This window comes from Aplidium turbinatum, chromosome 12 (assembly GCF_918807975.1).
Source record: "Aplidium turbinatum chromosome 12, kaAplTurb1.1, whole genome shotgun sequence".
NCBI classification, from domain to species: Eukaryota; Metazoa; Chordata; class Ascidiacea; order Aplousobranchia; family Polyclinidae; genus Aplidium; species Aplidium turbinatum.
The window spans coordinates 19,976,294-20,002,005 of record NC_137483.1 but is presented as its reverse complement, the minus strand read 5'-3'; the positions used below and the strand labels follow the sequence as shown (position 1 = coordinate 20,002,005).

The 25,712-nt window shown below is 38.4% G+C and overlaps 1 protein-coding gene across 1 annotated transcript; it reads right to left on the bottom strand.

Annotated features, from left to right (window-relative positions):
• Positions 1-3,186: 3,186 nt before the first annotated feature.
• Positions 3,187-22,846, bottom strand: LOC145781027 (tetratricopeptide repeat protein 27-like). The gene is made up of 19 exons (XM_082592734.1): positions 22,727-22,846; positions 15,469-15,643; positions 15,029-15,134; positions 14,686-14,814; positions 13,480-13,619; positions 12,258-12,382; positions 11,753-11,880; positions 11,007-11,119; positions 10,537-10,603; positions 10,012-10,221; positions 9,651-9,851; positions 9,163-9,312; positions 7,593-7,691; positions 7,145-7,197; positions 6,597-6,725; positions 5,034-5,131; positions 4,405-4,653; positions 3,747-3,832; positions 3,187-3,310 (listed from the first exon to the last, which is right to left on the bottom strand). The coding sequence occupies exons 1-19, from the start codon at positions 22,809-22,811 to the stop codon at positions 3,194-3,196; spliced, it is 2,460 nt and encodes an 819-aa protein (XP_082448860.1). The 5' UTR covers positions 22,812-22,846; the 3' UTR covers positions 3,187-3,193.
• Between the last annotated feature and the right edge of the window lie 2,866 nt (positions 22,847-25,712).

The following is a 25,712-nucleotide window of genomic DNA, read 5'->3' as shown; positions in this document are numbered from 1 at the left end:
CGCACAAGTTCGTTGGAAGTACAGTTTGAAAATCACGGTAATACACAAATAAAGCGAAACCAACCAATTTTTAAATTCGTAATTTTACAATCATACTGCAAACTCGGAAACTTCCATGGACCCCCTGAAATCGCTTCGCGGAACCTCGGTTGAGAACCACTGTTTTTAGTGTTTTATATAATGGGAATGCGAAACTACTTTCGCTTTTGGTTTATCCGCCACACAAGAAGGTGTACTTTTTCTAATTTACAAGATATCATTTTCTAAGAAAATTATGAAGCTCGTTTTAAAGAAATTTAAAGTTTCTTGTACTGTAGAAGCCTCAGGCTGCCAACGTACAGTTAGTCGAATTGACCCTTGTATTGTATGCGGTAAAACAAAGCTTCCCCATAACGTAATGTCCCTTAGTCATATCTTTAGTAACAACATCTGTGGTTTTGACTGCCAATACTTGTGTGTCTACATTGCGCTCGGTCTAAATAGCTGGTACTTTGGTTACCAAACCCTTCTCTTTGATATCAACAGCCTAACTTGCAATCACTGTTAAGCTTTGAATGTTGAAATGCGTTGCTCAAGCGCACACCCCGAGAGTCGAACTAGCGTCGTTTGGTTTTCTGCTTTTTCGTATGCAAAGTCGGCGCTTTCCCAGCTTCACATTATGGCGCCTTCCTGCGTATACCCGATGGTCTGCATTTTTCTACTTTATGAAATCAGCGTGTTGTGTCCAAGCTACTACCACAGGTCGTTACTATCTATTCTACATTGTGAAGTAAGCAACGATCATGCTGCTAAAAGCGAAACTCAATCTATTGCTTAATAACTTCATTTGAACAACGCCGTTGTTTTTGTATTCTATGTTTAATTTGAAAGTTATGGTCGTGTTAGTATTTTCGTGTTTGCTTTGTTGTTGTAACGGTGCGAGTGTGTGTAGCTCTCGAAATCTACCTCTGTGAATAAATCTTTGAAACTCTTCTGAAATTAATTATCCTAGTTTTGGAATCCCGTGATGGGATGAAGTCTGTGCAGAATCTCTAGCAGAATCCTTTCTGAAGATGCAGAGCACTGCAGGTAAGATATGAGAACACCACCTCCCTTTGCTGCCAACAAGCATATGACTTCACAAGAGGCTACTTTTAGAGAAACGTTCAACGGTGCTGGAGTCGGGATTAAAAAAAGTATCTTTTTGTAATGATCATACTGAAGTTTGAGGTTTTTGCACAACGATCCAATATTCTGAATTTAAACGCATATTCACTTGTTCGTTCTGGGCTTGCTGCTATTTTTTATCACTCCAATGTGGCGTATACGCTTACCGAAAGTACACTAAGTGATGTAATCAAACAGAATTAGCTTGATAGCTCACCATTTATCGGCATCTAGTGGATGAAATAGTTAGACAACCATCACTTCAACAAGCGGACATATTGGTAGCCTACTTTGCAACATTGACACAGGTCCGCTACCGGGATTGACAAAGTCTCTACAAGTATGCGAAACTGCCAGGATTTGTATCTGTTGATTTAAGTTTCAGATTTCTAGCTCACAATGCGCGTGACCAAAATTTCTTTTCAAAGAAAATGAAGAGCGAAAAAATTAAAACATTTTTCATTGGCGTATTAATCATCCCTCTTGAAAACCATCATCTCACCGAAACTTCAAGACAACTCTCTACTTAGTCATTCAGATAAGGATAAGATCAAAACATTGGCCTCTGTTCGTAGTTATAAATGTCTTTTTATACATTATCCTAAAAAAAGTAAGAGTCAATAAGTCATGTAAATTTCACTTCGTGTAGAGCTGCGTATGCTTGAGGCTACCTACTGATATTTTTTATATTCATTTCTTTTACTGCCAATGCTGCATTAAACTGGTTTGGTTTGAAATCTTTATCCTCGGACTGACAAAGTCTTGATAGATTATTCCTGGTAGTTTTGCATAGGCTACTTGTAGAGCAGTGGTTCTCAACCTTTTTGCCTTGGTGAACCCCTTTTGGTGGCTTCGAAGCGGACCCCTAAAAATTTCCATTTGAAAATTTTTTAGTTACCAAACCACACCTTTGTGCAATGTCCTTTGCAATTTCAAACGACGAACTAGTGCGTTGCGACCAGTTTGAGAATAACTGCAGGCTAATACATAAACAAAGCACAAACAGTTTTTGAAGTACGTACGGTAATTTATCAACTGAAAACTCGGAAACTTTCAGGGACCCTCTAAAATCGCTTCACAGACCCCCGGTTGAGAACCACTATTGTAGAGGTTTTTGACGTAGGGCCGGTTACCGAGATTGACAAAGTAAAATTTCCGATTGTTAAAGTTTTGTTGCCGGGGAATTATCCTATCCATTAGGTGCCGCTGAATGGAGAGCAGTCCTTAGAATGAGTTGCTCAATCACACACCCCACGAGTCGATCCAGCTCCGCTTGATCTTGAAGCTTTTTCGATCACGCGCTAACCAACTGAGCTACCGGGGCGCGGAATTTTTTTCCCAGGAACTTTTTGTTACTTCGCATAGAAATAGAGTTTGTATTTATACCGCGTGAATGCAAACATTTTTCGTTGGCGTGTTTGGTTCAGTGGTTTCGTCTTTTGCTCGTGAGGACATCAGTTCGACGCCCATCGAAGTCAATTTTTATTCTTTAAATTACTTTTTGCGGTGCACAAAAGCTTTTCAAAGAAAGTAAGGTTAGGGTTAATTTAATTCGGAAAATCTTACTTTTAGACTAGTGACCAAAATCAATTTCTTTTTTAAACATCACTAGGTGTGTCTCCAGGCTACGTACTTTTTCAAGTTCAATGTTTAGATTTAAACTGGAAGGCTAAAATCGGCTGCTGTGAGGGCGAAAATCGGTAAAAACAGTTACGCGCGGTAACCAGTAATGGCTACACTTACAGAGAGAGAGAGAGAGAGAGAGAGAAACCTTTTATTTCGTCTGTTGCGACAATAGTACGGTACAATTATAAACAATACGAATAAAATAGTACCATAGCTATCTAAATACCACAACAGACAGGAGAATATACAGAAATATACAAACGAAACAAAAAGATCGTGGGGAAAATAATTTCGCTACCGGGGCGGACAACTCTAATTTCCAATGCTAATATAACTCCACGAAAGAATTCTATTGCGTCCTTCGACTCTCCATGCGATCTACCCAACCAAATTTATACATCAAACATTCTCTGCTAGATAATCAAGTTTTATTTTTTGACAACATTGAAGTAAGCTTTTCTGATTGGACAGTCACTTGTTCGACGTAACTTCTCATTTTTTCTTGAATTTTGTCGTTAAGGATTGACTTTAGTCGTTGCTGCAAAAGTAAAAAATTTCTTTAACCGATTACTACTAATATTACCTGTAGTAAAATATCATAGATAACTTTCTCTACTGTTCGAGGCAGCTCTTATTTTCTTTTACGAAACTTTCCGTTCCAAAAAAAGTTTACACAGATTCAAAATATGCTTGTTTCACTCGGTTGTTATTCTAGTAACATAAACCTTTGCGCAAACACGAGGGATTGATTTCAATTTTTTTTTACAATAGAAGGCTGCGGGATAAGCACAAATGAATGTAGATTGTAGTTAACCTAAAATTAAAATATAACCAAATGCATGCTCTTGAAAGTCAGCTGACTTATTTCTGACAATCACTTTTATCGGTGCGTAATTCTGTTTGGTTACCAGGGACAATGGCAACCAAGCCAAAGGTATACAAAGGCATGCATTGAAAACAATTGGTTAGTTTACCTTCAACTTTGCAGCAAAGCCGTTGATACTGAGACGAATCGATGACAAGGTAGAAGTGGGGAGGTTCTCTCTATTACGGGCACATGCTGCAACAAGTGACGCTGCTTAGTTTTTAAAACTGCAAATTTCTTCGAATATTGCTGGTAAGTTAGTCAGTTCTTAACAATTGCAACTTGGTACCAAGTACATTTGATTTGCATCTTAGAATTTCAAGCACTAAATCATGAGCTGCTACTTGTTATTCAATATTGGTTGGGTTTATGACACAACAGAAGAACTTGTATCAAAGCTGCAATGAGGCAGAAGTTTCAAAATCTCTATTGCAAACAAATAGTGTATTTGTTTTTCTTCTGCACATACGCTTATTTTTGTTGCTATTGTGGTCAGGCTTACGCTCAGTGGTTGAAGATTATGATTAAGCGAACGGGAAAGCAAGGAAGCCAATCTTTGTGTCCACGTTCAGGTATGCCTTTTAGGTGTCTTGTCAAATACACAGCCGCACAGCGGTGTCGAATCAGCGTCTATTTGAGCGTCAAACCAGGGCTATCCTTCCGACTAAGCATATGTATTATGTACTGTAGTTACTGCCTTGACGAACTTGAAAACAATTAAAATATTTGATATCAACACAGCATTAAGGATAACCAGTTAAACATACCTGATGACAATTTTTGGCAAACTTCAATTAATTTTTCAATAGAGTCATTGTCCTTTTCCCAACCAGCTTTTTGCAACCCGCACCGTAACGCTTTGTGGAGGTGTTGAATCGCTTTTTCGTTCTCAACCGCAACATCCCCAACACCGTCCCCGCACAACTTCGCGTATAAAACCCAAATACGAGAATCCCCGGTCACCTGGGTGACCACATGCCCAAACAAGGTCAATAAATTTCTTTTTAACGATGATCCTGAACAGAAATTGTGATGAGTAAAACAGAACTTTATGTTTATACAGAAGCAAAAAGCCATGACTAAAGAGTGAACATAACAAATGCAGCGGTGGTTCTACTTTAGGTCTCCAACCAAAAGCGTAGTGTGTTACAACATGGTCGTTACTGTGGCACAGGTAGTGAAGAACGATGACAAGTGTACAGCATGTAGATAATACAATAATGCAGGCCTAACTAGATCACACCAATAGTGGTTCAACTGAGTTCAAATGATATTTGATAATTGAACTTAATTTAAGGATTTAAACGATGGTCTTCAAGTGAATACAATAAAATAAATCTAATAACTTTTCGTTGCTAAGAAAGTAGTAGTTTGTTTATACTGTAGTCCAACATACCTGGGTTGCCTTTGGCATCCGGTATATCTTCAGTGACAGCTCTCACAAGCACATTTAATATTGGGACGTCAACATATTTCTTCTTCAGCTCAAGCAGTCTATAGTTCAAAGCAAAATGACTTTCAGAATTGACATCGCCTTTCTTACATTTATAGACAGTAGACAGGCATGCCAAGCATATCTAGTTATCCACACAAAATTGAGCAACGAGAACAAAACGACATTTCTTAAATATTACAACGAAATTCTTCTCTAAAAAGCTTCTTTAGAAATAAAATGTTTCAATATACTTCATAATTTTATTTCAAACAGTCGTAAAAAGTATTCGACAAGCTAATGACTTCCGAGTTAATTGCTTGAACAAACGGAATTCCAGATTGTCCAATAACATTCAACATGAGGCTTGGTGTCGCAGTGCAAACTGCCACAACATCGACAGTTCGACACTGCCACAAACAGCGCTCTGCGCACAGTGACAGGATGCCTGTGTCCTAAACCATTGGACAGCCTCCTCAATCCTTATTCTTGCTGGGATCCAACCTTGTGACTCTCGGACGATGGGCATTGGATCTCAACCAGCTTCTTCTTCACTCCAAGCCCTCTGCTCCTTTAAACGTGCACCCCCGTCGACTGAACTCAAGATACCCATTCGTGCCAGCCACTCAACTTCTGATCAACAAAGCTGATGGACAAAACATCTCTGCGGCTACTTGGGCGGACTATAAATGGAATTCTGAATGGAATTATAGTTCCACCAGACTTCATTCGTTCATCCCCGACGCCGACACACGTCCCACCGGCCTGACACTACAAAGACAGGCATGGGTGCGCTTCAACCGTCTTCGCACGAGCGTCGGACTTTTCCACTCAACCATGCACCGATGTGAAATGGCCTCTTCCTCCTCCCATGAATGTGGTGCCGAGGAACAAACCGCATCACCAATGACTGTACATTTGTACATTGTACAATCTTCAAGCCACCTAATGGAGTGGAAGGTCTGCGCGTCTTGGATGATGGCACCTAAGGCTGGTTGCTCTCTAGTGGCCTTCCAGTGTAGTCCGGGAACGTCCTGCATCTGGGGTGGTAAAACTAAAAGGATAGACCCGTCCCTCGCCCTCGGCCCCAAAGGCTCAGGGTCCACGTCTTGTAGGCGAAGACAGTTAGGCGCCGGTCAAATAGGCGCGCACACTGTGGCGTCAGGACACTTAGGTGCGAAGCACTGTGGCGCCCGTTCATTTAGGTGCTATTTCTAGTAAAGTCTGCAGATTTTATCAGCTTGGCAGGTGGGGCACCAGAAATGAACGGGCACCACAATGCTCCGCACCTAAATATCCAAACGCCACAGTGTGCGCGCCTATTTGACCGGCGCCTAACTGTCTGCGCCTAAAAGACTTGCTCCCAAGGCTCATACGACGAAGAAGAACATAAGGTAGGCGGGCATTGAATTGAACTTGATCTAAAATGCGGAAATTTTATCCAGTAGCGATGTCGCTGTTGTACAAAATGCAATTATAATTGTTTTCGTTACAAAGAAAAGCTTTCGTCATAGTGTACATACCGACCTGTTATAAGCTGATATGGCTTCATGGAATTGGCCGACGTCTGTGGCTACAGCGATGTAGTTTTCCCACAACTGCCAGCGGTCAAAGTTACATTTGATTGCTTCCGAAAGTGCTCTGAACGCTTGTTCTCTGTAACCCAACCAAGATGGATTAATTACAAATTCACCATCGGCCTCATTTGCTACGAATACAGAAGAATGAAATGACCTTGTCTTGAAATTCGTGGGACGAGGTTTACTAACGTTTCGACGATATCAATCAACTGCTGTTTGCAGGAAGATCAGTTAGACAAGCAAGAAATCAATTAATTAAAAATTTTTTTACGTAAACGAAAATTCATCGATCCTTTTATTTCTGGGATATTTAAACAACTTGGGCAAGACTTCGTTCACAAAGAGGAAAATGACGCAATCCAATGCTTTATGTCATAAAAGCTTTCTAAAGATAGCCTATCGGCTACGGAAGACGAATAGATACTTTAAGATAAACTCTTTTAAACTATTTTTCACTTCAGCGGTATTTGCACCAGTGACCATACCAGCACTCACTTTTTCCCACACCGCACGTAGGCGCCAGATAGGTTCGTCCAAGCTTCGTAATTCTAAACAGAAACAATAATCCGCGGTGGCCAAACGGAAACTCTCAACAAGTTAGCGAAGAGGTTTTTATGATATAGAATCAATCAATGGTGAAACAGATTGTAGATCAGCATTGCATTGAAAGTGATTCCGTTCACTTGCTCACGCTTAGTATAGCTTTGAGTACACTTGTTGTTACATAGATATTACAGTGCATATATTGTACGACGTACGTACAATCCAGATAACCTGGCAACCCTGGTAGTTAATGCAAACGCAAAAGCAAATTGCCAAGAAACGTTGGTCCTGCAAACTATGCAGAAGAAGCAATTTACGTGTAGCTGCGCTGATGTCAAAGGAAGTGTAGTGAGCCACAGTAAAAAAAACAAAAAACAGTACAACATGTTTTGTTGCTTACATCCCAATCAAGACTGACGCATCTTCGAAACGCTTCGGCCGATCTTGAAAACTCATCCAGACTGAGCAGAGCACATCCCATGGTGAACCAGCTACCAACCTGAAAGGAAAATAGATATAGACTTCAAGATATGACAGGCCGAGCTGACAAAGAAAGTGACGATTTTGAGAACATTACTTCTGTCTTTTAATTGGGATATGCTTTGGATATGAGCGATAGTCAATGTGACACTGCGCTCACGCAAACCGGAAGCCGTAAAGCAGCAGTCAATAGTGCGCCCATTTGGGCATTTGAAGTCAGTAAACAGAATAGTTTCAAAATAGAATAGAACATAATCAATAATAGAATCAGAATAGGAGAATTGCTGCGCGGAAACAATCGGCCACCCCCACTAGTGGGGAACAAACCGACGATGGATTATGATGATGAATAGGAGAGTTAAAATCGCACTAACTACGTCAATAAACAACATTAAACGTCAACAGTCTCGTAGACCGCAAGCCGTATACCTTGTGTTCTCAGTTTCGCTTTATGCTGTACAACAATACATGTTATACATGATAAAAAACATTAAATTTTTATTGAAATGCTGCTATGAGTGATAGCTCTTGATTATTAGGTAGATCGCTCATTTGGGTAAGTGCCTTAGTACCAGATCGCCTATTCCAGTAAGCTTTTTCCACATTTAAACATTAAAACGTTTTTCTCCTGTTAAACTGGCACATTTAAACATAAATGGAGAACGTCTTTTAGTTGCAGATAGTTAGGTGCCTGCCAAATAGGTGGGTCAACCGTGGCGTCAGGATATTTAGGTGCGGTGCACTGTGGCGCCGGGTCATTAAGGTGCTATTCCCAGTAAAGTCTATTTCATTAGGTACTCGATGGTAATACTGCAGACAGTGGCGTGCACAGGCTTTCTTAGGGGGGGGGGGCATTCTAAATGCTTAAAATTTGAATCGAAAAACGAATTAATAATAAAAAACGCCTATCTGCTAATTATAGCCATGAACACTGATATGTTTCAAACTGAAAGTGACTTTGTAACACAGCGGGGAGAACTGTGAACTGTCGCATAATCAAGCATTTTTGATAAATGATTATGAGTGTAATTTGACACACTAAATGACTGGGTGCCACAGTGGGGTCTGCTACTATTCGGTGAGTCCGATTCGGTGAGAGCCTTTTTCGGTGAGAGCCTTTTTCGGTGAGAGCCCTATTCGGTGAGTTTTTTTTTTTTAATTATTGCGCGCCGTAGCCTAATTATCATTGCCGTTATAGGGTTAGGGGATAGGGGTTGGGGGATAGGGGTTAGGGGGTTTTTGTGTTTTTTTTTAATTTTTGTTTGAAAATTATCGGGTACCGTAGTCTAATTAAAACCCCTAACCCCAAACCCCTAACCCAAAACCCCCAAACCCCCCAAGTCCCCAAAACCCCCAACCCCAAAAACCCCCAACCCCAAAACCCCAAAAACCCCCAACCCCAAAACCGCAAACCCCCAACTGAATATTATTTCTGAATAATGTCATTCAACCGCATTTGTTAGGGTAGCCAGTCTACCGGAGCAACTCACTTGTAGAGACAGTATAGACAGAGACTTTTCGAAGCAATCCACAGCTTTCTCATACTCTTTTTTCGAAATGTGATAACAACCGAGTGACGTCATGGCACGGGTGCTTTTCTTCTTGGAAAGATCCCAAGCTTTTTCGTAATGCTGCGGTTCCTAGGAATTTGAAAAGTTTAGTACAATCCTCTTGGTTACCGTTACCAGGAAATATCAGCTTGCGAATGCCTGAAGCTAATTGTTTGATTTAACTCAAAACAAAGGAACGTAGATGATGAAATAAATGTTGATTTCAAACTATGGGTCGCCAAACAAATTGAAATTGGGCGACAGTGGGTAGTTTACACTGAGAACCACCCATCAAGAGATCGTATAGAGAGTTATTTTCTGGAATGGGGTCGTATCTTGAAAAGGTATGAATACTAAATAGCCCTGATTTAGAAGATTATATCACGGTTAGGTGTCAAATAATTTAAGGCAAGGAAATAACACAATACCTGCGTAATATCCCCGAGCAGACACCACAAGTTCGGTGTCTCTTCCACTTCGAGACGAGACTTTATCATTTTCATGGCGTCGCCTGCCCGGTTGGTGCGAATCAGGCACAAAATAGCGTCTTCCCACATCTCAAGCCGCTCGTAGATCGCCAGAGCACTGGATTCGGCTCCAAGACTGATGTACAGTGTTGCCAAATCTTTCTGAAAAGGTAATCAACCACCTATGAAGAAATATCCACACGTCTTTTCAGTATATATATGTATTTTAAATTAAAATGTGTTATGAGGCAAACAAAAAGTACATCGAAACAACGTAAAAAAACAAATAAATTTGATTCCCGATGGCAAGTCAAGCACAAACCTCCAAGTTCCAAAGAGGAGGAGGTTGAACAGCGTAAATCAAATCAAGTCTGTTGGATGAGCTAACGGATGCCGACGTGGAGTTTGATACCAAACTGTCCATCTGTGTCATGCTGCGTTCAACAGTACGACTTCTCTCCTTCTCATTGATGCAGCGCAGTCTCAAAGCCTCAGCATGGATGCACCAGCAACTGGGAGCATTGAGGAGGAACTAGATGGAAATAAATCCAGCGTCATTGGACAAAGTATCGATTGAATTAGTGAAATGCAGACAGTTTATCACATTGGCAATCTGAAATAATGACTTACTCAGACTGAACTCATCCAAAAAGAAAGTTCGAAATATTTTGAAGTTATAGTCGATTGGGCTGAATCGTTCTTCAATCGGCTTCACTACGTGACAGTAACGACAGACAGCTGCGGGACATTTAAACTACTAGAATTACATCGTCACAGCTGGTTCTGTTAACAAACTAATACATACTGCAAGACACCTTACCATCATCAAGCAAAATAGCATACGAACCTCAATAATAGCTTGGAGCTTTTCTTGTTTAAGCCTGTGAGCTGGGTTGGTCTTTTGCATAGCTGTGCTAAAAGAAGGAATTTTTACAAGTATTTACGCTTAAAAATGGTAATTAGACAAGCGCCATTCTCTTCAAATTCGTCACTGCATCTTTTGAATTGAAACATTTGCTTCACTCTCAGTTTGCAGCATAAACGTTTCGCTTTTTAAAACACAATTGTATGTGTTTAAAAAACAATTACTGTAGTGCAGAAACCATTTTTTCGGTATTCTAAGAACTTTCTGCAACCTGTACACTAAAATGATATTTAGACATAGACAGGTTGATGGCATGGAGGGTATCAGCATAGGAGATAAGAACGTATTCAACCTGTGGTATTCAGATGATATATACTGTCTTACTGGATGAATCAGTGGAAGATCACGATTAGATATGAAACCATTCCTTGACACAACTTTCTATCACTCACCACGCGGCTAGTATCATACAGTATTCTTCTGGACATAAATCATGTTGGGTTGATTCGTTTCCATCTACTAACTTGATGCGGTCTAGCAGAGTATCGTCATTAAGAGAGAGGTTCTACAAGTAGATAAAAGAATCTGGAACGATTTGGTTTGCAAATCTTATTAGCAATTACCAACAGATGTCCATATTGTCCAATCGCATATTATATTGGCAAATCATGAAAAAGAAAAGTATAATTATATAGTATACCTTCTTGGGTAAAGGCCTGCACTTTTTGACATTAATGTTTTGTTTTCACTTTTTAATAGTTGGATAGAAAACTTGAACGCAATTAACAGCCCCGCGCTTAGCTCAATGATGAACGCTAATTAGTTTGATAATACTGGAGTATTATCGACGCAAAAATGAAATCATTTTATCAGTCTTTCTCTCTGCGACTGAGTGACTGAAAATTTATTAAAAAGACTGGTGAGTGGGGAACTTAGCATTAAACAGATTGCATTTTGGCTTCAATTTATTCATTCAATTTATAGAAGTTACCGTTAACCATCGCCTTAAAATACCTAGATACAACACTACAAGCATGTACGCAAATATTTTACTTTTAAAGTAATTTTAATTCTGCTCAGATGTTTTGTTTTTTCTTTCGCCCATGACAACTTAGATTCTTCTTCTCCTCCGAGGCATCAAGCCATAACATAGGCTACTTGTTTTAGTCAGCGTGAAAAAGATTGTTGGAAAACTAACCACAGGCAGATCTTCAGAAGAAGTCTTAGAGATCACAGATTTCAAAGTTTTATTTGAGGTTCGTTTCACTTCCACGAGAAGCTGGGAAACAGGTTTTTGTTGAAACTTTGTCCTCACTCCCAATGCACCTACAACATTGTAAATAAGAGCATGTTTGAAAAAAATTAAGTGAACTACACCTACTCCAAACAAATATCAAACGACTTGCTGCTCAATTGTACAAACAATAGTTTCAAATGATATACAAGATTGCCATCATCCTTGGCTGTGCAACGGATGAGCAATGAGCGAAAAATGCAAAATACATGGTTATCAGTTGGACTATCTTGAGACGTCCATGAAACACCACGCTGCTAACTGTAAAACTTTAACACAACATCTGTGGTTATAACTGGTTAATAACGTTTTCGTTTTCGAAGCAGAGCGAAATCCGATCTTTACTGTCTTGTACTGGACTACTGGAGCAGCAACGTCGCCACAGCAATAATTACAGACAAGATGTCACCTGTAAAACCAAATTCTACCCCGGTAAGTTTTCGCGCAGCTTCAAAGTGTTCGTCAGCTTGTTTGTATTGGTAATATTGAAGGAGGAATAGACCCGACTCTATGCGCAGTTGAAACAAGAAAGAGCTGAAAGAAAACGCAAAAGTTAAAAAGTAAAGATTGGTGACTTTGAAGCCTGCGCCTGTGTTTCGGAAGCTGTGAAGTCAGTTTAATTAACGAAACAAAGCAGAGTCAAAACGTTCCAATTTCTCATATTAAGACGTCACATAACACAAACAAACGGCAACAAATTAATGAGATTGAATGATTTCAAATAGTAGAAATTGCCCAAAAGCTGGTTCCAAAAAGATTTGTGAATATAATACTAACTTGAAATTTAGTCGCAAGAAAAACATATTTTCTGAGACTTCTCTTATCAAAACCTGAAAGGGCAGTCAATGCACAAGACTAATAAATAATTAGCCGCTGTGTAATAGCTCAAAAATATTAAAAGTATTTAAGAACAGCTTATATGGTATAGTAAGAAAATTATTTTCAACTAATTTTGCACAAACATGGCTGTGACAGCAAGGCTTCGACATGGATGGAAAATGCGTGAACAACTGCTAGGTGCACCGACGCACCTTGCAGGAGAACGTTGATCCACAAGTTGAAAAACTGTTCATGGCATGTGTGAAAAATGTGATGTGCTATGGAGCCGAATGCAGGCATATAAAAAAAGAGGATATCAGGTGAATGCAGGCGGAAGAAATGAAAATAATTAGGCTAATGTGTGGGCTTTGTGGCAAAAACTCAGTGGTGAAATCACCGATAATATGCTTAGAGAGTGGACTGGCAATACTGGCATTGAGATTATTGATGACATCTAAGAGAGCATCGCTTGAGATAAATAGGGAACCTTTAACGAATAATGTGTTGCAAGAAAGTAAAAAAGCATAGCTGATTGAGAATACAAGAACAGGACCAAAGTAAACGTTCTCGACTACACGGTCAACGCTAAGTTTTACTATTGATGATATGATATAAATAACGGAACAAAATGGAACCGTCACTGCAGAAGCACTGGACAACCCTAATGAGGGATGATGACTTGCAGACTTTGGCCAACAATTGATGGATTTTTTTTTTATTTTGCATTCTTTTTTTGTAACAGAATCAGATACATTGATACATGTTGCTCTCAGCTTTTGAATGCATACTGTGACCATGAAAAAAGCACAAACCTGTGTTCAGTATCGTTTAAAAAATCTTTAGATAGAGCGGAAGAGATGACATTTGAAGCTTCTTCGTACAAACTCTGGGATTTCTCCAGCAATATCTGTGCATGGATGCAATGACATCGAAATAGCCACCAATCTGAAGTCTGCAAAGGTTACATCGACATCATGAAAACATGTTATACCACAAGCGGAATGGCCCGTTTCGGTGAGTCCGATACCTTAACGGGGGATTTTTTCAATTTTTTTTTTAAATTATCGGGTACCGTAGCCTAATTATCATTGCCGTTTTAGGGTTAGGGGTTGGGGTTAGGGCTTAGAGGTTAGGAACTCACCGAATCGGACTCACCGAATAGTGGCAGACCCTACCACAAGACGCCATCCAACAACCGCCATGTCCAACAAACATAGCTGTTTGCCATGTCCCACTTTGTATCAAGTGAAGACCTACCAAGGCAGAATTGAATGTTTTAACCACCGAAAAACGAACATCTGCTCCAGTTTTAGTGAACATTAGAAAAAGAAAAGTTAATAACATTGTGAGAGTTCAGTTTATTGTTTTGCTGGCGATAAACAAACAAAAAGTACATACAAATTGAGTGTCTATCAGCAGTCAGCACAACAGAATGGCAACAAAAGACCTGTAAGATCATCTATGTCAGCTGCCACCGCGATGAAATTTTTGACAAAAAATATTACATAATGTACAAATGACATGTTATTGTTGACATATAAAACTCAAAGGATAATAGTATTTCAATGGAATGACTCAATATGCATAATGCATGATCGTCAGATAGTATTTTTCAACGAACACAAACAAGAATATTAACGGAAACAACACAATCGGATAGCAATGCCCTCTGTGTGTGCATAAGATACTTTTGAAGATTAATAAATACGAGCATTAGTCAGTTTAAAAAACTTCCAGTGATGTGTTTCAATGTTGGTTATCATGAAAATACATTTTAAACACAGTATTTTTAGTTCTTATTCAAAAAGAATTTTATTGAGAAATTTACTTTATGACATCAGCCAGGGAAACATCCTACTAAAACTACCGTATGCGGTACTGGCACTGCTGAAAGCAATGTATCTTTTATTCATGGTTTGCCCCTAATACTGATCCATACTAAATCCAACAAAATGTGTCATTGTAATATTGGCAATCACTCATGCATAGATGACAAAATGCGGGATAAAATATCTCACTTGAAAAACTTGTTCTTTACGTAATGCAGAGAATATACATTTAGCAGCGTACAAACAATGCGGAACTTTGACTAAGTGGTATACTGGTTGGCTATCTTTGCTTAGCAGCTCCAAGGCTTCAGCAGTTATCTGCAAAACAAACGTTTGCAGTAATCCAGTATACATATAACATAACAAATCGTCAGTAGAGTTCGTACTCTTAGTCTTCACTGCAGTACTTTTGAATATGATACTTTATAAAGATTCTTCATGTAAAATTAATTTTACTATTGCAGCTGGCTGCATAGTGCATAATGACTAAGTAGAAAAATTAATTGACATATATAATTATATATATATATACTTTGCTATCTTTGACACCCAAGTCTGCTGTCATACTGGGTCCTGTCCAGTTGATTTGAACAAATAATTGCAAGCATGATACACCACAACAAAACAAATAGAGCTTTCTGAAAAACAAAAACATAAATCATGTCCTAGTATAAACATGTCAATACTGTAACCATATACTACCACATTGAGAAATATTATAAGAAATTATGTGTTGTTCTTTCCTTAGATAATCCTTGGTATGAAACAACGGCAAGATGGTTTTCCACCAACAGGTCAAAACTTGGACAAATTCAAAAAAGCATGAGCCACAAATTGGTTAAAAAGTGCATTTAAAGTGAGAAAAGTAACAACTAGATAGACAGGCACTTGATTGACACCAAATAGAAAGGCATTAAGGCTTTCAATTCAATATCCTGTTGTATTCAATAGAATATGGAGAATCAGATTTACCTTTCTTTGCCATTGTCACCTTTATCATGGATACCACCATGCAGATCCACCAATTTATTGTTTAAGAAATTGATAGATTGAAAGAAGTTTTCAGCCTTCAAGCATTCTGCCAGAGCATGTTCATAATTATGATCCAGCAAACTTTTCGCAATATTGTGAATCGTCGACAAATTATCTAAAATCAAGAAATAAAATTGATATATGCTTTTAGTTAGTTATGGTAGTCACTGTCAAGAAGTGAAATTGATTGTAGTTTATAATTATTTACAGATTCCTGATGAGGACTTAAGTTAAGTCGAAAACGTTTGATATGTTGAACTATTTGTAAATATGTAATATACTGTTGTAATGCTCAACCCTGTGTTATTGTTGTGTCTTGCCTGTCTTTGATATATTAGGGTGGTCCTTAAAAATCATTTTTTTGAAATTTACTGCTCCTAACCCTTAAAAAGTTTCGTCCTTACAAAAAATGAGGTCTTGCAAAATTTTTTTAAATTTGAAGATAATTTAGAGGGTGCACAAGACCCCTCAAATTCCGCATCCCCCTAAAAATGCAAAATTTAGATATCTCGAAAACCGCTTGATCTAGAGATGTGCTTTTGGTGTCTAAAGATGCAGAAGACAAGGTTTTCTATATGCTTTTTGAACATTGAATATGCCTATCTAAAGTAGAAAAGCAGTTATTTTGAAAAAACTACTTTTTAAGGGTTTTGCGTGTAAGATTCTCAATTAAACAATAGTGTAGACCAAAAAACACAATTCTGCAATTTACTTTTCTGACCTGTTAAATTGTGATGTTACAAGTAAACAAAAAACAGTGTTTAAAGTGACTAGAAATCCAGCGACCTAGGCAGCAGATACACAATGTTCATAATCTTTAACAACCTGTAAGTACTGTTTTCATGTCCCTAAGTCTAGCTGAGTTCCGAGCTAATGTAAAACTTCATGAAATTCATGTAAAACTTAAAGCTGAGTTCCGAGCTAATGTTCCTGTGGTTGTCAACTGGGATGGAAAGCTTCTCAGAGACTTGACAACCAAACAGCATGTCGACCGCTTGCACTTTGCAGATTATTGTAACTGGTAATGGGGTTTCTCAGCTGCTGCAAGTAGCAAAATTGCCAAACGGAACGGGATCAAAACAAGCAAAAGCTGCTGTAGAAGCTCTCAATGAATGGGGCCTAAAAAGAACAAGTGATTGCGCTATTTTTTGACACTACTGCTTCCAACACAGGGCGAAAGCTTGGCTCATGTGTTCTCATTGAACAAAAGCTGCAAAAAGACCTATTGTATCTAGCATGCCGCCATCATATTCATGAGCTGCTAGTACAAACAGCTTTTACCACAATCATGGGAAGCATTGCTTCACCAGATGTTCTAGTATTTAAAAGATTTCAAACACGCTGGGAGTTTATAGACACGACAAGGTTCACCACAATAGCTGAAAACAAACAAATAGCTACTACAGTCATCGATGTGGATTTAATAGCTTGGGCTGAAAAATCTTTGAAGGAAAGAAAAGAGTTACGATTTACTATTCCTCCGAGGGGTGTTCATTTTATGACTCCTGGCCCAATGCATAAAGAAATGTCGAAGATTTTGTACTCATTAAAAGTTTAGATGTTTTATGACCAGTTTAAACTTACAGAAAGAGAAAGGAGTGGGCTCTTGCAAACGTGTATTTTTGCTACAAAATTGTACCTTAAGGCATGGATAGAATCTCCTGCTGCGGCCCCAAATAACGATCTAGATCTTTTAAAGCATATTCCAGTATTAACACAGCAGTGTCGAATGCTGTATCATCCACGTTTTCCTCCCACCTGTGGTATCTGTCTGAAGAACTAGCTGCTCTTGCCTTTTTTGATCATTCTGTGTCGGCCCAAACCAAAAAACTCATGGTTAAAGCAATACAAAAGCAAGAAACTGAGGATGCCCCTTAACGACTGACCATCAATTCTGCAATGACTGATCGACTGGAGTTGTCTGACCAGGTTAATAAGGGGTCATTGTCACTGTTCAAAGAACTGGACATATCAACTGAGGTTATGGAACAGGATCCAGAAACCTGGGCAATCTGTGATGCTTACTGTGAGGCATCAAAGGTAGTAGACACTCTAACTGTCACAGATGACCACACTGAGCGAGGTGTAGCTCTCATAAGAGGGATATAACCGGCAACCGCATCCTCACTCACAATGAAGAACAGGTTCAGTATCTGATGCAGGTGGTTGCAGACCTTCGAAAACGATTTCCAAACTGCAATAAAGCCACTTTAGCTGACAAGCATGTGTTGGCAAACAATTAACAATGCGGACAGAAAAACTATGTGATTTTTATGCCAAAGCAATGCGAAAAGCTAGTTAATTTTGCGATCAGTGATATTCTGATTTAAAGCCCAATAATTTGTCATAATGCTAAGCTTATGCTTTGTATGATATAGTTTACTGCGCATTTTTTTCCTGTTTTTGATTACAAGAAGTGATTTTGTAGCTTTTTTCAAAAACAAATTATCGAGTCTCAGAATTTAAGCAAATTTTCTCGTAAGGACCACCTTACCCGACCCTGTTATTTGTGCAAGGACCACCCTATTACCCTACAACACATGTTTGCAATGTTCTATTTGTTTACTTGTAACATCACAATTTAACAGGTTAGAAAGGTAAATTGTAGAATTGTGTTTTTTTGGTCTACACTATTGTTTAATTGAGAATCTTACACGCAAAACCCTTAAAAAGTAGTTTTTTCAAAATAACTGCTTTTTTACTCAAGATAGGCATATTCAATGTTCAGAAAGCATATAGAAAACCTTGTCTTCTGCATCTTTAGACACCAAAAGCACACCTCTAGCTCAAGCGGTTTTCGAGATATCCAAATTTTGCATTTTTAGGGGGATGCGGAACTTGAGGGGTCTTGTGCACCCTCTAAATTATTTTCAAATTTAAAAAAATTTTGCAAGACCTCATTTTTTGTAAGGACGAAACTTTTTAAGGGTTAGGAGCAGTAAATTTCAAAAAAATGATTTTTAAGGACCACCCTAATATATATACATTAGAACCATTACTACAATACTACAATTGCTAAGCATTTTCAATATAAATATATATATATATATATAAATAATATCAATTATTGGACAGCTAGCTTGCATGAGTGTAGTTCTCAACTTTGAAAACATCTTTGGTCAAACAATTCTTCTTAACTTGATACTGTTCGACATAAAAACCTACTTTTCAAGCCAAATTTTTATGTAACATGTTTGCATGGACACTTGAGAAAATATAATACATTGAGTTGTCTGGTGCAACATTCGATAAAATTAAGTTTGAATATGATAGAGTTCATCTAATGATATATGAACTAAAAAATGACATTCTGCACTCCTAGGCAATGCACATCAGAATTGCAACTCAACAATGGAATGCAAGGAAAATGTAGACTATGTCTCAAAATAAAAACGCCTCTAAAATTACATCGATAAATGATATATATTATATCACTAAAACGTATCTACTAGGGTGCGTCGTGTGCCTCAATGTTCATATTTTTTGTATTATTTTTTTTCAATGGTGAGGTTTCACTGAAACAACAATAATATGAAGTTTCAGCAAAAAATATTAATGTTTAGGTGCTCCACATTGCAGTTAAAAATACAGGAATTTCGACCCCCATACTCCATAAATACCTTGTTTTAACATAACACTGGTCTACACGATTTTTGCTCTATGAACTTTGAAAACTGAATTAGAGTAATTTTGGGGTGCTGAATCCAAATCTGCCCTCAGATTTATCCTATCACGTCAGGTATGTGAGATATGATGACAGCAAATTGTTACTTTTGTCAAAAGTGGAAGATTTGACGTTGCGTTTATTGCACATACATATTTTGCTATATGCAGAAATCCAGGCCATGTCGTGCATTAGTAGCGGAAATACACCAAATATAATTTTGATACCAATTTGTTTTCTAAGCAACATTATTAACCATGCAGTAATAACAATCTAAAAGGGAGGCTAAAAGTATAACTGACCCCCCCCCCCCCCCCGTCAAAGGTTTGCATGAAACCACAAAGGATTAAGTAGGCCTGTGGCAATGCTTGTACAGTAACCTTACTTAGGCTGTTTTGGTCTGTCTAACACTAACCATTCGTTATAGCACTGCATATGTTGGTGGTGAACGCAATGCCAAATCTTCTACTTTTGACAAAAGTAACCATTTGTTGTTATCATATCTCACAAACCTGACGTGATCTGAGGTTAGATTCGGATTCAGCACCGCAAAATTACTCTAAATCAGTCTTCAAAGTTCATGGAGCAAAAAATTTTTTTTTTTTTGTTTACCAGTGTAATATATGGATTATGCCTGCATTGTGCTTGGGCATGTTGAATGTTGATGAAGACTTGCAGTTTTTGTCAGTCGGGAAATTATGTCATTCAAGGTGGCTAACACTTGCTTGTAGGCTACTTCGTAAATACACTCATGCAATCAACCCTTCCAAAAGTTTCATGAACTTGTCTGAGTACTGCATCAAGGTTTGCTTCCCACCTTGGTTTGAAATAAAACACCACAATTCATTATCTGATGGGTCAAAAAACTTCTTCAACATGTTGCAAAGAAATCTTCCCAAACCAAGAAGTAAAAGATTTCCAAGAAGGTTTTGGAATGCAATGCATTATTCGCTCACTCTGAAAATGTCATTGTTGGAATGCTAGGTGATGAAGACTGCCAAGTTAGAAAAGCAGCAGGCCAACAAATCTATTCCTTAGGTGCACAAGCACAGGAAAAGCAAAGCAAGAATCATGTTGGCTCCTCACAAAAAGCAGAAGATGAAAATCGAAAGCTGAGAAAGGAAATTTCATCAGCCGTGCCACCTGCAATATGCAGATTTCTTGTGCCACAGCTTAATACTAAAGCAAAATCATACCACCAACTTGTGAAGCTTGGCACAGTTCATAAGTCTGAGCCACCTATCATGAGATCGCTAGCAGATTAACAGCTTGACAATATCATTGACGAACCTCTGCGGCTGGATTATCCTTGCCACAACCAAGCAGTGGAGTGTCACGTTAAGCTAGTGACTGTTAAAGCAAGCTTATATGCTGTAGGTTTTGAAAGGGATGGACTGATTCGTCAGAAGGTGCGATCTCGTCAACTTATGAAAGAATTCAACAGCAAGAAGGAATTCCCACTAGATTGACATGTTCACCTTTTTGTGCTGGTTGCTAAAGTCTCTATGTAGTACAGGTAGTCTAGCACATGCAGCAGTATGGAGTATATCAATCTGTGTGCTGGTATTTCCTTGACAATGATTTCATGGCAGATCACAGTCTACCCATCACCAATTATGTCTACTAATTACAGTATTTGTTTTATGCATCTACACTTTGAACAGTCCAGTTAGTAACCCCCAGGTCGTGCAGTAAAGTTGTTACTTGCTACTGTGTGTGTACATGACACGAGCACTATATTGTATTTCCAGTCACACTATTGTACCGTTAGACCACTGCCTACATGCTCTCGATTAACCCTTGTATTCTCTACATCATGTGTAGTGTGTACCGTATATTATGCATACCATGCTGTATATTTATTGCAAATGCAATAAGTAAAAGTATCCAAGTCATCTGTGACCTGCATCAACATATGCAGTACAGCATGTGCATTTACCCATTACCTTGTGCCTGCGCTACCGTTTTGTCCAAAACATTGTCAAATATACGCTTTTTGTCATAACTTTTTTTCTAGTGAAATTAAGGCAAAAAATCTTCATAGAGCAGATAAAAACATTATGATTCTGCATCATTTGATACCAAACTCATGTTCCTAGCACCAGCAGTTCCAAAGTTACATCCGGTTTGAGAATTTTGGGGGTATTCCCCCATAAAATGGGGGGGTAGAACGGCCAATATGTGGTACAACTCCCTGAAACCAGTTTTGTTATTGTTTTTAGCCAATTTGTCAGTGGTCTAGACCCCCCTTTTTTTTAATTAAAAAAAACATTTTTTTCAATCCACCCTATTGTCAAGCCAACAAGGGTATACAGCAGGCCTCGAAATTCGTTTTTGTTGACGGCGGACAAACGTGTCCGGTCTGAGCAGCTATCTCGGCGGACAAATTAAGTTTCACGGCGGACACACCAGTTTTTGCGTCGATCGTCATGCTTAATCACTTTATCTTGAAAATTCTTCGCCATTTGAGAACTATAGCTACGGTTTAGAATGCATTTTAAAATTTCATCGAAGTCACTCTGAAAGACGTGCGCTTGAAGAGTCAAAGCGCCGTGTACCTGCTCAAAACGCCGCATAACTGATTAACTTCTACCGAACGAGGTCGTGTGGCTTCTTGCGTCACAATGCTCTTGGCACGAGTCAGAAAAACTTCTACACTAACGCTACTATTTTCTGCTGTGCAACGTTTCACAGGCTTTTTTTTTAAGTTTATTTTTGCGTGTCATGTGAGCGAAAGTGAATTTTCCCTGGGTCTTTTCTTATTGTAATACCAAAACTTAACAAATTTTGCTGTAATAGCCTACCAAACTCGTATAATCTAATTTTGTATCCAACCTTGCCTTATCAATATTACTCGGAGATTAAAGCAAGACATTGTGACGTAAAACTTGAACAAAGTTGCGCTGCTTAGTGTGGAAGTACCGGTACTCCCATCGATTGTTAACGAAGAATTCACCTTTGTTACGATGATTCAATGTCATCAATCGTTGAAGCAACGTATAAATCGAAAGTTTTCCTGCTTGAATGGAAGCTACCCAGTACCCAGTCAACAAAATTTATCCTTTTTACATTGATTCAACGTCTGCGTCTACATTGAATTAATATAAGAATGATAGATTTTGTTGTCTGGGTGAGAGATACAGTATTCACATTTTCTAGATGCGTGGGAAATTATATTTTCGCAACAATTGTTAGTACTATGCAATGACGATTTGTATCGCTAGTTCCCGTGTTATTTCTCGGCGGACAAATATGACCGATCTAGATGGTACTTCCCGCGGACATCACATGCTGTGACGGCGGACATGACCGCCGTGTCCGCCGTGAATTTCGAGGCCTGATACAGGCAATTGGGATGTGGAGCACCTAAACCTTGACCAAATTTTTTGAAATTTTGTAATTTTGCTTTTTTAGTCAAGCCTCACCCACAAAAAATAATAATTTTGTTTTCAACCATTTTTTAAATTTTTGGGGGCACACGACACACCTTAGTATCTACTGTACTTTCGTGAGCCAGTATTTCTAATAGTTTACCTGGAAAGAGAGTTTCAAGATCACATTTATACTTTGATCCCAAAAGCGATAACTCAAGTGGAAAGATATGTTGAAAATCAGGCATATTTTCACTAGACACCAAGAATTACACTGTATGATAATCTATGAAGCAAACAAAGAAATTTACAAGTCTAAATAATAATTTTAGTTTATTTTGGTATATATATAGCAACCAATAACCAAAATGAGCGTTGATATAAAAGCAAAAGCTAACACGTAATCATACTTTGACTGCTATTTTAAAGGAAGTGGCTGCATTTACGGCGCCGTAAATACAGCCGTTCCATGCCATTTTTGTCTGGTTCATACTCGCAAGGATATGAGTTCGATTCCACCGAAAGGGTTTTTTTAAAACTCAATTCTAACCCGAAGTGACTCAATCGTTAGGCTACGTCTTTTTGTGGCCGTTCAGTTTAGTTTGTTTTTAGTTCTGACCATCACAACAAAAAAACAGTATATGACAAACATAACAGAGGTATAGAAAAAGGTAGAAGCAACAAAACGCGGAAGTTATAGTGTGTATGATAGCAAAGCAGGACAATCAGTTTAAAAAATGGCACGGTCGTAACACCGAAAAATTTTATATTTCATGCCTTTTTAGAAAAAGGTAGAAGCGACAAAACGCAGTAGTTATAGCGTGCATGATACCAAAGCAGGACAATCAGTTTGAAATATGGCACGGTCGTAACCATGGCGTCGTCGTAACACCTTAACAATTTTTTTAAATTTAAAACAGAGAAAAAAAGGCTAGTGAGTTTTTTTTTCTTTAACAATTAAAATGAGTAAAAAAAAATTCTAAACTTATAAAATTTTTAGGTGTTACGACCGTGCTATATTTTAAACTGATTGTCCTGCTTTGCTATCATACACGCTATAACGTCCGCGTTTTGTCGCTTCTACCTTTTTCTATACCTCTGTTATGTTTGTCATATACTGTTTTTTTGTTGTGATGGTCAGAACTAAAAACAAATTAAACTGAACGGCCACAAAAACACGTAGCCTAACGATTGAGTCACTTCGGGTTAGAATTGATTTAAAAAAAAACCTATATCCTTGCGAGTATGAACCAGACAAAGATCGCACATGCCACTGTAGGGTTGTAAAGGGGTGGAAACTTTCCGGGAATTTTGGAAACTTTCCGGGAATTTTGAAGGACCCTGGAATATTGAGATTATTGGGAATTTTTATTTGGCATTTCTTATGTTTAAAACATTTGTTAAATATTTCATCAATTAGAAAAAATATCAAAAACCTATCTTAAGCATTTCTTATTTTGTTTAATTATTATAAACACTAATTTGGTGTTAATTAAGAATGAGGCTTATGCACACACTTTTTCAATATTTAAAAAAAAATACTAATCATATTTGGGAACACTCACACCAAAGTCCGCGATAGGCTCGCAAATGAAAGGGTGGAAAGACTAGTATCAGTCAGGTCAAACTTGGCATTATTTGAGCCGTGTGAAGACAAGTCAACTCAAATTGAAGTTGACTCTGAAGTCGATGACGCTGCCAGAACAGTCATTAGTGTTATACATAATCTGAAGAAGCCTAGCAGGAGGAGATGCTAACCGGCAGCAACTAGAACAACGATTTTGTAACTAACTCAGTATTGTTTTTCTTTGTAAAAAACAGATTGGTGATGATTCATTTTTGGAGTTATTATATAAACTAAACCATGTGTTTGTATGTTCTTAAGTATTTTAGTTACACATAGTACCGTACTTTTATTCTAAACAGTATAAGGCCATTATTTTCCTGTTTCAACATCAAATTAAGATTGTTTTGACAGTTTCCGAAAATTCCCGAATATTCCCCAAAATTCCCATTAATTCCCAAAATTTCCATGGAAAGTTTCGGCTCTGAAAATTCCTGGAAATTTTGCAACCCTACGCCACTGATTCACTTGACAAAAACAGTTGGATTTAGAAGTTATATATATGCACTTTTTTTCCAGCAACAGCGCGCATGCGCAGTAAAAGCGACGTAAAGATTAAAAAAATGGCATGGAACGGCTGTATTTACGGCGCCGTAAATGCAGCCACTTCCTATTTTAAACATGAACTCAAATGAAATGCAGTGCCTTGTAGCCTATGTGTAAATGTATTAAAGATTGCACTTTCAGCCTTCAAATTTAGCATATTTAATGGTAAAATGATTGCTGACATCTTCATTGACTTCAAACGACATTCAGGTGAGACCATAGGCGCCGAGTTTTCAAAATAGCTGGGAGGGCGAACACATACTGTCACGTCATAAAGGTTATTTTGTGCGTTTTTCAAAAGGGCGATTTTGCTAGGTTGTTGGGCCATCCTAGTTTTACATTTAAGTCTATGTCTCCTCTAAGACGATTTGGAAACAAGTAGGCTTCCTAGTTCCTATAAATTGCAAATACCTAGCGATAAACTGCGCTATTGAACCGAGCTTACATTGAATCTACAATTAGAACAGTTATATAACAAAGGAGCTGAATTGCAACTAATGACAACCAACGGTTTCATCCGGCCAAGCCAACACGTGTGCACAGTTATCAGTGACGTAACAGACGCAACTGTGATGATTAGAGACGACAAAATAGAGCATTTTGGCAGCAGAGTTAATTGATAACGTCGTTTGAGAGAAAATTACTCCTTTGAAGAACAATGCTACAGTTTTTACACCGATTTAACATCTGGCGATGTAAAAGCAGTGGAAATTGCGTCAGACTTTTGCCGCGAATGCAGTTCCTCGCAGGTTTGCGCAATTTACTTGATTTATAGCACTGGGCTGCGAGTGGCAGAGTGGAGACAAACGGCGCGGCTGGACACTTTTGCTCGTTTAACGGCAAAACAACGTTGTTTAACGTTGCATAAATGTAACAATGGCAATAATTGACGGCAAACAATTTTTTTTACTAATCGCTTAATTATTAGGTGTAGTAGGGCCTATCATATGGCGACAGAACCCTGCGAATAAGGTAAGTA

What these genes read in the sequence shown, in the direction of transcription:
- LOC145781027 (XM_082592734.1), bottom strand. Translation starts at nt 22,811, where the DNA reads ATGCCTGATTTTCAACATATCTTTCCACTTGAGTTATCGCTTTTGGGA. An exon ending in CTTCTGAAGATCTGCCTGTG is followed by an intron (nt 11,120 to 11,752) that starts GTTAGTTTTCCA and finishes ATCTACTTGTAG; the next exon opens with AACCTCTCTCTTAATGACGA. An exon ending in TACGTGCGGTGTGGGAAAAA is followed by an intron (nt 6,726 to 7,144) that starts GTGAGTGCTGGT and finishes GTTGGGTTACAG; the next exon opens with AGAACAAGCGTTCAGAGCAC.